Here is a 12,144-nt window from a genome sequence, read left to right as displayed (position 1 = left end):
TTGTCATTTATTAACTTGTACCTGGAGCAGAGAGGCAGGGCAGGTGGAAACTCATAGTCCTTCCATAAGGCTCTTTACCTTTAAAGGCAAAGTCCATATAGTTAGTATTTCTTATCAGAGAATCAAGCACATATGGTGTGAAAGGATTTGTGACTTGGACACACAACGGGCTTATCTTCAGAGAGAAAGGTATGCCTTTTTTACTTAGGGGCAACTAACAAGCATTAGTTGTGCCAAGATAAAATGTAAGGCCGAGGTGCTTTTGTTTCAATTCTAGATAAACTTGCAATGTCAGCCAAATGGGAAGGCAGGACTTAATTTACTGTGTTTACATTGTGATAAATCCACAATGCTTGATCTTTGATATGTTTTTCTGTCGGAATAAGTGATATTTATTACTTAACCCCGAACCATGCCTCCTTTTTTAGTATATGGAGACAAATTCAGACATTAAAGACTTCTGAAGCTGTTACTGAAATGTTAAGAATTTACTGTTTTTTAATACAAGGAAGAATTTTGATATACTGTCACAATAGTAGAGTAAGTTAGTTTAGAAAGGACCACTGGAGATCATCTTGTCCTATCTACCTCCCACTCAAAGTAGGACCAACTCTGAAGTTAGATCAGGTTGCTACTCATGTAATCCATGTCCTCTTGCTGATACTCTGAATCAGTTGGTAGCTTTTGATTTGGTATCTTCAACTGTAAGGGTGACCTGTAACTTCAATGACATCACTACAACCTTTGCACTTTTTAAGAGGAATTCTTTGCTAGGTCAGTGGTAATTTTTGCCAATGACTTAATAAGGTCAAGATGAGACCTAGAGGTTTCAGGTTGTTGGTTTCTTTTTTCTAGTTGCAGCTACACTTAAGATGAAAGATCCCTTTTGAAAGCCTTAGCAACATACAATTGGCAGGGTGAACCAAAAACTAGTAACATCAAACTATAAAAATGGTAAGCTTTCAGTCAAAGAGGAAGCAAGAGAAACAAATACTGGCCTTTATTAAACGTTTGGACTCACCAGTTTACTTCACAAACTGTAACTTCATTGTCCTTTCCCAGCTGTAATTAAGGTCATAGGTACCAGACTAAATATTTATAAAGAATAAAAGCAGAATAGCAAAGGAAAAATCTAGGGGTACTGTCAAGCTATAAGAATTTACTCAGGCAGAAAGGCACTTTTGAAAAATTCTTTATGAAAGGTGATGCTAGGAAGATATGTACCATGAATTTTGTGGAACTGATTGTTGTGAGTTGAATTAGAGGTTTGGTGTAACTAGGATTACTAGAACTTGGATTCATTATTTCCTCTTTCATACAGACTCCTGTGCCATTCCAGATTGGGAGATAAGTATAGCAGAATACGTATATGTATAGATATGTATAGTTTGATACTTTGACACAATTCATCGCTAACTGCCTTCACAGATATTAACATATCCTGTATCTTAAAATGCTAACCAAGAATTGCATTTTGGTTTATGTTTATAGCCGTCGGTCTGGACAGTATACAATGAACCATGACCACTCCAAGAAGACCACCGATGGAGCATCGTTTGACCGCTCAGGATCTCAGGACTCCTTGGATGAACTGTCTATGGATGACTACTGGAAAGAACTTGAAAATATCCATGAAACCAGAGGAAATAATCATGAGGAACGAGTAGCACTTGTAGTGAAAGAGCCAGATGGTAATGAAATCTGTTCTTGTGAATGATCATCAGTTTGCTGATTTAGGGTTTTTTCTTTAAGTCTTATTTCAAGAGATGGCACCCACCAAACACACTTAAATGAAAAAGGAGGTCACTCTGCTGAACATCCACTGTTGAAATTCTGTTGCCTCTGATGCATATCACCAGAAACAGGCAGTGCCCTGAAAGAGAATTGTATTGGAGATAAGTAAAAGGCTGGCTTTCCTTTAAAAGGTATTTGCAGAACATCAGAAAGGTGCCTGTATTTGCAAATCACAACAATCAAAGCTTTATTTGCAGTTACTGTTAAACTAACTTACCCTTTCGCTCTTTGTGTATGTTGTTCGTTATTGTAGCTATTGTGGATAGAAACCTCACGCTTTAGAAGACAAGCCAATGATTAACCGGTTTAAGTTTAGTGAGTAACTTTCTACGCTTGTAACTATTGTGACTGTTCAGTTGTATTATTTTTGTTTCTCAGAAGTATCAATTATGGGCCACTCCTGAGGGCATGATCTTAGAAGAAGTTGGGCAATTTCTTTATTTTTCTTGTCCTATCAGACAAAAGAGGAGTAATGTCCTTAATTCCACTCTTATCTCAAAAATTATTTTTTTAACAGTGTAGTATCTGCCCCTCTCCCATTCTTACAAGAGGCTCCCAGTCTCAGTAAATTAAAATGGTGAGCTTTGCATGTTGGTATGGCCTCTGCATGAGTGAGAAGAATGTGCTCCATTAGCTTTCAAAAGGATTTGCACTTCTGCCTCCCTAGGTGTTTTGAAACATCACCGCTATTTACAAGTGCTCTGAAGAGGGTAGCAATGTTGCCTCTGGAGAAAGCAGCAAGGCTCCAAGCCTGCATGCCTGGGGAGCAGGGTATCTGACAGAGCTGCAAGGCTTTCTCCAGAGCAGCAGAGCCCATCATTCTGCAGTGCATGAGCCTCTTCTCTTACCCCAGCTCACTGATGCTGCTACGGCTTCAGGCTCTGCACTCCAAAACCCACCATTTCCTTTTTTATTTATATATAGCCTTGTTCCCCCGAGTTGCTGCTCCAGCTTGAGCTGCTGACTCTGGCATGAGGCCCAAGTGAGTCAGCTCATTTGAGCTGATCAGCTCGAGCAGATGTTGCTCTGCCCCACACCTTGCCTAATGTGTAGCACCTCGCCTGGGTGTGAGTACTCCTGAATGTGTGTGACACTGCACCTGGCTGATGGGCCTGCCTGGGCAGAGGCTTGCTTGAGATGCAGCCATGCAAAGGCTAGGCAGAGGAGAGATGAGATATACCTTACTCGCATCTGCTCTGGAGAATAGGTGTAGCCCTTCTTTCCAGCCCTAATAACAAAATCTGAGAGAGTCTTGTCAGAGGCTCAGGATTTGGCCGCATAGCCATAGCAAAATTCATACTTAAAATTTTGTGTCTGTTTTCTGAACACTGTTAATATTCAGGTGCCCACTTGGATGTGCACTGGGCACTGTGGGAAACTGCAGTCAATAGTGAAGTTGACACGCCAGCTTTGGAGTACTTTTAGATATCTCATAAATGGAAATGTTGCTTGAACATTTGAGAGGGTTGTTGGCATTCAGCACAAACTTGGCTGCTACAGACAGAACTTGGTGTTTTAAAGAAAGTATCAGAGAGATACTGGTTTCAGAAGCAGAAGTTTTGCCATGGGTGACAGTGTTTAATAGCTTTCTCCTCTTTCATGTGCAGTGATCTGTCAATAAAGGATACCTTATCAGCTATAAGACTAAAGCAACAATTGTTTTGTGGGCTGTCAGCAGGCTGGAGACCATGTCATAAGAACTGATTAAAAAATAACATTAAGGTGACTCTTGTAGCCTGGTTTGTCCTTCATTAAATTGACCTAGTGCAGAGGTGTAGGATTAATGCATCAAAAAAAGTGAGCAGAACCATGTCAGTAAAGGAGCTAAAAAGATTGAGGATTGAACTAAAAATCAATGAAGCAGCGATGATCAGAGACTTTCAGACTTCCCCATACACATTTATATCTAGGTACACTTATAAAATGGTATATGATTTAATAGAAGTGCTATAGATTATTATAAAGTTTGCCCCATAGCAATCTGTATTGGATTAACTATTTTAAAAGCTTTGATATCATATATTAACCCTTTTGAAGCTCTTTAGAAACACTAGCTTTCTTCCAGGTCATGGTAGTGTAAGTAATTGTTCTTAATTGTGGATCCCCTTAGTACTTTCCCTGTGAACTGCGTTACCTAGATCATGTTATTAACATCCAGTGTGCTTAACAGTACTCAAAAGCCAACGTTTATGCCTTTTCCTCTTTGCCTTGCTCAGAGGGAGAACTGGAAGAAGAATGGCTGAAGGAGGCAGGTCTGTCAAATCTGTTTGGCGAGAGCTCTGGTGACTCCCTGGAAAGTGTGGTGTTTCTGTCCACACTGACCCGAACTCAGAAGGCAGCAGTAGAAAAGCGAGTAGAGACTGTCACACAAACCATGAGGAAAAAAAACAAACAGCACCAGATTCCTGATGTCAGAGATATCTTCAGGCTACAAAATGACTCAAAGGGAAAAGTAAGTTCCTGTCCGTTGTTTTGTTTGATTCTGGCAGAGAGAAGAGAGCGACATGGAGGGGTCGGGGGAGAGGAGAGGGACACACAGACACAAAAGGGATATTTCTAGAAGATTTGTGTCTAACTTTTCACTGATTTCCAAGGGAATTTTCTACTGAATTTATGGGAATAGCGTTGGCCCAGACTTGACATTTCATTAAGCAATTTTAGAAATATATTTGCCTCGTATTCTTTAAAGGTGATGAATAAAACAACCACTCCATGGTCAAGATATTAATCTGAATTAATTTTAATGCAGATGCAAAACTCATGACAACAATCACCCAAAGAGCTACCAAAAGCCCGCTCTTATCTTTGGGTGGTAGTGCCCTGCACCCATCCTGAGGGGTCTGCCAGATAGGGGGCAGTACCTCTTACTTACTGGTGCTCTTGTTTCTTTTTTTTTTTTAAAAAGGATTAAAAAAGGGACATCAACCTAACCTCCTCTGTTTTGGCTAGGTCTTTATGCCTGTCAGCGGGGGGCTTAGACCCCGTACTAACTCCCAGGGCCTGTGCATGTCATAAAACTGTGTGTGGGAAGTTGCTCTGACAGGTCTTGAAGGGTCCCTATCCCCTCTCATGGGGTATTGAATGGGGGAGTTCCTCTCCCATACGCAGGAAAGGGGAAGGAGGGAAATGGAGACTATGATTAGAATTCCTCTTCTGTGGAGAAGCATATGTGTCCTGTCTGCTGCCCCAAAAGCAACGAGAACTTCAGCCGTAAGAAGACTCTGACCTGATGGAAGTGCATGGCTAGCTTACCTGACCTCAGCCCTGTCCCTTGTTCTCACTGCTGCCACTGCCGTTCAACGCAATGGTAGTGGCGGTGGAAAGCGTAGTGAATTTTGAGGGGATTTAACTTCCTCCTTCACCTAACAGCTTCCTCTCCTTCGGCAACTCCTTTCAAATTCAGGAGAGGTGAAATGTAGTGGGGGGAGTTTGTAAGCTCAAATGTATGTTCTGGAGGCACAACTTCCCCTTCACTGTTCTTCTTTGCATGTGGTTGCAGAAGGGATATTAACTCCATAAAAGCTTTCCAGGATCTGATTTGGAATTGACTACACCTAAAAATTACAAGATCTAATTGCAGAGCAATTTAGGTAAAATATCTTAAAGCTTAAAGCAGTATAATTTCCCTTTCAAGTATGTTATTTCAGTAAAGCACAAGAAATACTCATGTTCCTGTATTTAAACTACACATTGTAATGTTTGAAAATCATGTCACAGTGTTCAGTAGACTTCTGTGTCTCTTAAAGTATGTTTTGATATTGATGACATCAGTGGAAAGTAATGCAAACAGACAAATGATTGTAGCCATTTAAGATGTATAAAACAGAAGGTTTTATACATCTTAATAAATATATTTATTAAATATAGAAATAACTAAAAAAAAAAAGAATCCTTCTAAACCTGTCTCCTTGACTGAAATAAAATAATACAAGTGTAGGCCCTCAAACCTATACTGCATTCCTTTCTCCAAAGCAAGATAATTATTCAGAAATCGTTGCTTGCAGAATTCTTTGATTCTGAATGATTCTATTCAGAATGATTCATCCAATCTGTCACAGAAAGCCTATAGTGAAGTAGCTTCTACAACCTCCCTAGGTAACTTGTCTCAGTGCTTTGTTACTCTCCCATCATTAGAAAGCTTTTTATGTAAAAACAGAGGACTGAAGCCATCTGTAGCTGTATGAAGTCATTACAGTTTAATAATAGCCTCTGAAAATCCTGTAACCCCCTTCACCTGGAGGAAAGCAGGAGGAAAGGTAAAACAATAGTGTTGATGATTCGCATCAATGCAACAATTGTGTTGATGTTTCTACTAAATTTCCTGCCATATTCCCAAAGAGAAACTAGACATTTGGTACCTTGATAGCTTCCCAGTCTGCTTCTACTGCTCTGTGAAATGTTAATCATTTTCTGGGCAGTCATGCTATCTTCTTCCACCTCTCAAGATCCCCGATTTAAAAAAAAAAAAGTAGATATACAGATTTGTGTTGGTAGGAGAAATCTTTAAAACTTGATTTTTTTTTCTTGGTAAGTATGGAGTTATACAGTGCTTGAGTAAAATATGATTAAAAATCTAAAGTGCTAAACATTCATTGTTGATTTGAGTTGCCAAAAAGATAATAAAAATAATACATAGGTAAAAACATATATGGGTACATGTGTACCCATATATATATGGGTATAGATTTTCTACATGTTCTTAAATATCTTTTTCTATAGTAGGTGTCATCCAGTTCAGGGAATGTGACAAATCTTGAGACTGTGTAGTGCAGCACTGTAGAAAGGAGAAGATGGTTCAAATCCTTTCCTGTTTTGTTGTCTCTTCAAAGTGTCCTGGTTTTACTGTTGGGAATTGAAGCTGTAAGCACAGATATTAATGTCAGGCCGCCCTGCAAAAGGGATGGGATTGTTCTGTAGGGGAGGCAACCATGTAAGATTTTGCAAGAGGAAGGAATTTGGACTGTCAGTCAGCATGTCTCCTCCAGATTCCCTTTCCATATCTTTTCCAGTGCAAACTATGGCTTCAGGTCAAAGACTACATTTTCTTATTCTTTGCAACTCTGGAAAATTAAGTCTTATACCCACTTGGCCTTTTAGGAAGAGGGGGAATGGACTTAATTACTTCTTTTTTAATTACCTAGATTTCAGATCCCCATAGACTTTGGCAAAGGGTTTTCTACTGAACCACACCGGTGTGCTTCTGCATACCCCTGAATTGCAGGAGTATGTGTTTTAATCCTGCACAGAGTCAAAGGAGTTTCTACAACCATGTATTTGGTTTCTGTAGGCATGCATACTTATTGTTCCTTTCTTAGGTCTGTGATGGAAGTGAACCTTCAACTGCGAGAACAAGTGAAAACAAAAATGAAACACAAGATGGAACAAAAGGTAATGCCAAACAACTCTCCTCCCCCCCCCTCCCCCCCCTTTAGTTTGTAGGCTTTCAACTACACAAGTTACTACATAGGTCCATATTTCAAGTAACTTTTCAGCAAAAGAAAATGAAAGTCTTATGAGAAACCTGTTCTGGCCTGTGTTGTTGTGGTGTAAAATTTTTAAGCATGGCTGTAGATAGTGTCCTTTGAGCCATCTGGGAAACGTTGTTTGTTAACAGTGATCATCTTATAATCGAGTCATCTGGGAGAAGTCTCCTCTCATAGCTTATGCTAAGGTCTTTGCTGATCCTTAATTTACCCCTTCTAGTTTATCTCTGCTGTACAGTACAGGAAATGAAGCACTATACATAAGCTCATCAGTGCATACAAGAGAACAAAAACAAATGGACTATAAACATGCAAAAAAAGTGAGAACTGGCTGTATGTCTGCAGCTCAAAATGAAAGAAAAACAGGAATGGAAGAAAAAAGTTGTTTACCTTTTTAAGGAAAATGGAAAGGAAATAGCATTCTGTGTGTATAGGACTGGGTTATGTTCAACAGTGCGTGATCACACAAGAGGGGTGCAGTACCTGTGGAAGACCCCTCCCTCTCACTGCCAGGTAGGACAGAGCATCACAGAAGTCCTTAGCTGATTCTGTAGTTTCTGTTTTGAGAGTATGAATTTTGATGAAAGACTTTGACAAAGCTTTCTGCTCTTCTTCAGATCCGATAATAAAAGGGTGGCTGCCCTGCATCATCTTAGGTTTCTTCAAAGTAGGGGTTGCACTGTGTCTGTTATACCACCGTACCCATCACTGTAGAGATCAGGATATTAACTGGCAGCCATTTAAGCTTTAAGATACTGCACTGCTATTCTGCATTGTTTGTATGTTGGGGTTTTTTTCTTCTTCTGGGGGACTGGATAGCACATAGGTGTTACACTGAACCCTATAGCAACTTAAATAGTCACTCAGGCAGATCCAGTTCCCTACTGCAAGTTACTTAATCTGTAAGTAGACTTAGAAAACAGCAACAAACAATACAGGATGTGCATGGAAGTTGAAGTGGGAGAGATTAATATAAACCAGCCCTGAATATCACCAAATCTGTGCGTTTCCAGAAGTGCTGTTAATCCTTCCTTCCCTTAGTCTCAGCAAACCTCACTCCAGTAAGAACAGTAAAAAACTGGGAGGACTGCCAGACTGCTGGTTCAGCACAAGGGAAGGAAGAGATGCCTGGTGCTTGTGTCAATAAACTGCACTGTAGGATTCAGAGCTGGAAAATTACCAAGCAATTATTACAGAGTTTTTATCACATCTGGTTCTTTTTTTCTAGTGGCCCCGATGAACCCTTCAGAAATGGGAAGTTCTGAAAGGCAAATCCCATATGCTAGCTCTCCTCAGCACAGATTGCGATGTGGATGGCAAATGCAGCCTGCTTACATCCTGATACACTTCTGCTCTTGTCAACATGTTAAAGTGGGCTCTGCTCCCAACATTGGAGCAGGAAGAAAAAATCAGTTAAATTTGCAGTCAAACCATGCAAGTTTGGTGGTGTTAAAAGCACCGCACCTGTTTCAGTGCTTTGCTGTGATCTTTCCTCCAGAATGATGAGCAAATTAGTGTTACACAAACAGTGAATGAATTTAGGGCAAAAAGTAAACAATGCCTGATATTTCAGAGATACTAAGTATTTATGAAATCCAAAGACATTATTTTAAAGTGGAAACGCCCTTTGACAGAGAAGTAGTACCAGTTTTACCTGAAAAATATGAATATCATCTCAGCCATTATAAAAAAAATCCAAAGCTTAGATTGAGATGTCTTAAAACTGTTAGAGTGAACAACTCTGGCCCTTCTCCAAAGGTGATGACTCTGTTTCTAACTTTGTATTTGAACGCTGCATTCCCAAGTGCTTCTGCCAGACTGAAGATGCTGATGGTTTGCCCTTAGAGCATACATGGGCTGTGTGAACCTGTGCTCACTCCTCCTTTCTTGCCAGTCCGACACACCTTGTTTCTTGCCTAAACAAAGTAAACAAACTCAGGGAATAATATGAAACCATTACGTTTTTATTCTTTTCTGCCTGATCCTGTTCAAACAGAACAGTTTAATGAGTTCCTAAGATTTTTTTGTTGGTAGATGCACATTTGAGTTTTTTTTGGAAGGACCCTCACTTACTGGCTTTACGTGCCTCTTTGTTTCACGTAGGTACAGAACACGTCTACAGGAAATGAAAAGAAAATTCAGAATCATGTCTTAAGCTGTCAAAAGACATTATCATATTAACAATCCATAACGCTCACTAAAGACCTGTAAAGCTAGCAATATGTTCAACAGCTATGAAAGAAAAAAAGTAATTCTTTTTGGATGCCTGTGAAAAGGAGTAAATAACCTTGTTGGTTGAGACATCTCAAGAAATAAAAAGCAAAGAATAAAGCAGATGAAAAGCTAAATACTTGTTAGCTTAAACAGGGGAGCAGCAAAAGTCAGTTTACTGTGGGACTGCAGTTGTCCTTCTGAGCACACAGAATTAGCTACAAGGGAAGAATGTTAGATAAAACCTCTGTGTAAGTGTTGTCTCACAAACGGAGTTCGTTACCCAGTGTGCAACACCCAATATGCACACAGAGCCGAGATATCGATTTATTTCTGGTTTTGCGCAAAAATGGGTGCTAGGTGGTAATTCCACAAAGCTAGCACACTGCTCGTTCATGCAGGTACAATATTTATACGGTCTAGTTATACATATGCATAAGTAACTACGCAAAGCGGTTTTCTATTGGTCTACATTTTCTTGTCTCAATCTTAAAGCTACAGTACTACTTTAATATTCTGCACGTGCTCAAACGTGAGGGGTCTCTGCTTGGGCTGGGGTCTCCAGCTCAAGGGGTGTGACTTTTAGTATTATAATGAGGAGAGTTCACATGAGGGTGCTTCTTATCACACTTCTACTAGTAGTTTCAGATTGTTCCAAAAACTTCTTAATTAGCTTACATATTTCTCCAGGATGTGCTTCACTCCTGAGGACAATAGTTCTTGATTAGACGTTCCACATTCCAGCATGAATCCCCCTTATCCACTTTATGTATGTCTTGGCCTTCCACCAGCTCTAGTATACTTCACACATCTAAATATTTAGATCAGACCGACCTTCCACGCGTATCTGTATAACACTGAATCTGATTGACTACATAAGGGCAACCTCAAAGCATAATGATCTGGCAAATAGATGAAAGAATTGCATGTACTATGTGTAACACGATGGCAAAGAACTGTAATGTTTGCTTCTTGATAGGAAAAAAGACTGAAATGTGGTTGTATTTCTTAATTAAAGAGTTTGTTTCTGCTTTTCATTTTACATGATAAATAAGGAATCTATGGCCAGAGTGATAGAGAGTTAGTGAAAAGATTACAAAGTTTTTTATTGTCTATTTAAAATCATCTATGAATGAGCATTTTGGAGAAATGCTTTGTCACTCAAAAAAAAATCAGCTGTTCTACCTTTCCAATTATAAATTAAGATCTATCAGCATAGCTGCATCGGGGTATACTCTAGATTCTCCAGCAAAACTAGGAAATAGCAAGGTTGACACTTCCTATATTTCCATGTCCTATTAAAAAGAAACCCAAAACGTAATCCATGCCCCGCTCCTGTAGAATTCCCATAATTTTATGTGAGCTTTAAATAGCACTGTGAACCAAGGAAAGGGTACATGACTAATGTAAAATAGAGTTTCCACATCCTTATAGATAATATTTACATTTTTCTGTATCACACTTGCTTTTCTCTCATGAAATACTGCATGCAGTTGGCAGGTTGGCAGAACACCAAAGCTGCTTCCTCTTACAGCTGCTTCCTAGTTAGTGAATGCACAACAATAGGAGCAAGGCTATAGACCAAGAAGAAACTCCCCACAACAGCAGCATTTCCAGAGTTTTAAAATGTGCCATTACCAAGACATCTGCTTTACATGCCACCTTCGTATGACCAGAGGACTGAAACAGGAGCTACTGCTTTATTGTTTGTTAACATCAGATCCCTCCCAGGCTGGTAGGAAGTATGTAGGTCATGTATAGGCCACATTAGCATGACAGAAGTCTTGGGGGGACCAGGAACTGTTTTCCTTTAGTTCAGATGCATTAAATAGTTTACATGATGTATACAGATATACACACAGGGAGGCCAAAGATCGAAGCCAGGGATGAATTTGACCTTGGATATTTTTGGTTACTGAGGTTTCACATATCTCTTTACCGAAAGGAGCAGCTCTAGTTTCAGGATCAGCTTAATCTTTAGCGTATGCCCCAGGCATCTTTCGGGGTCTATGGAAAGTGAGCAGAAGCCACTCTGGAAGGAGCATGTGGCGAGTAATACACACAACAGGCAACATTTGGAAATGTTTTATTCTACTTCTCACAGCATGGCTTGGTTGTAAGTGGAGTCAAAGTGTTAACTCAAATCCACCTTCTCTCTCTGGAAGCCTCTCAGCTCTAGATCAATTACATTAATGTGGAACTGGTTGCATAAAGCACTGTGCCCTACCAGAGAGTGGCTGTGGTCGCTGCAGCCATTTGCCTATCAGGTCCCCTGAGTTTGGCCCCGGAAGACTGAGGTCATTTTCAGGACTCACTCTAAAGAATAGCAGAGACTAGTCTTGTTTTGTGTACAGTCTTTCAGTTAGATGCAGATACAATTCAGAAAAATTTTCAAGTTGGTGTAATTTTTTTTTTTTTAAACTTGATGCTTCATATGCTGTTCAGTTTGCACACTTGCAGCTCAGCTCTTTTGCAGATCACTAGAAGTATCAGTGTAGAGCAGCACTTTCCTGATGCCTTCTCCCTTAATCAGCCTATCTGCAGCCTTTCCCCTGCTTCAAGGCCAAATGTTGCTGTAGCTGTAACTATTTTCTGGGAACTTTATTCTGGCTTGGTTTAGCATAGTTATCCCAGGCCATAGAAAAATTTCCCACAG

The 12,144-nt window shown here is 39.9% G+C and overlaps 1 protein-coding gene across 6 annotated transcripts in view; it reads left to right on the top strand.

Annotated features, from left to right (window-relative positions):
* Positions 1-12,144, top strand: part of ARHGAP18 (Rho GTPase activating protein 18) — a 106,352-nt gene that overhangs the window by 63,194 nt on the left and 31,014 nt on the right. For 4 of the 6 annotated variants that reach the window (XM_072855833.1, XM_072855836.1, XM_072855834.1 and 1 more), the window contains exons 2-4: positions 1,492-1,691; positions 4,011-4,246; positions 7,110-7,182. In XM_072855833.1, coding sequence (XP_072711934.1) covers positions 1,492-1,691; positions 4,011-4,246; positions 7,110-7,182 — 509 coding nt within the window. Of the gene's footprint in view, positions 1-1,491; positions 1,692-2,047; positions 2,110-4,010; positions 4,247-7,109; positions 7,183-12,144 lie in introns of those variants that run through there. The other 2 variants (XM_072855837.1, XM_072855838.1) reach the window with 2 other exon arrangements.

The sequence above is a fragment of the Ciconia boyciana genome, chromosome 3 (genome assembly GCF_034638445.1).
Source record: "Ciconia boyciana chromosome 3, ASM3463844v1, whole genome shotgun sequence".
Lineage (NCBI taxonomy): Eukaryota > Metazoa > Chordata > Aves > Ciconiiformes > Ciconiidae > Ciconia > Ciconia boyciana.
Note: the sequence above shows the minus strand (reverse complement) of the source record. Positions and strands in the feature narration are given on the sequence as shown.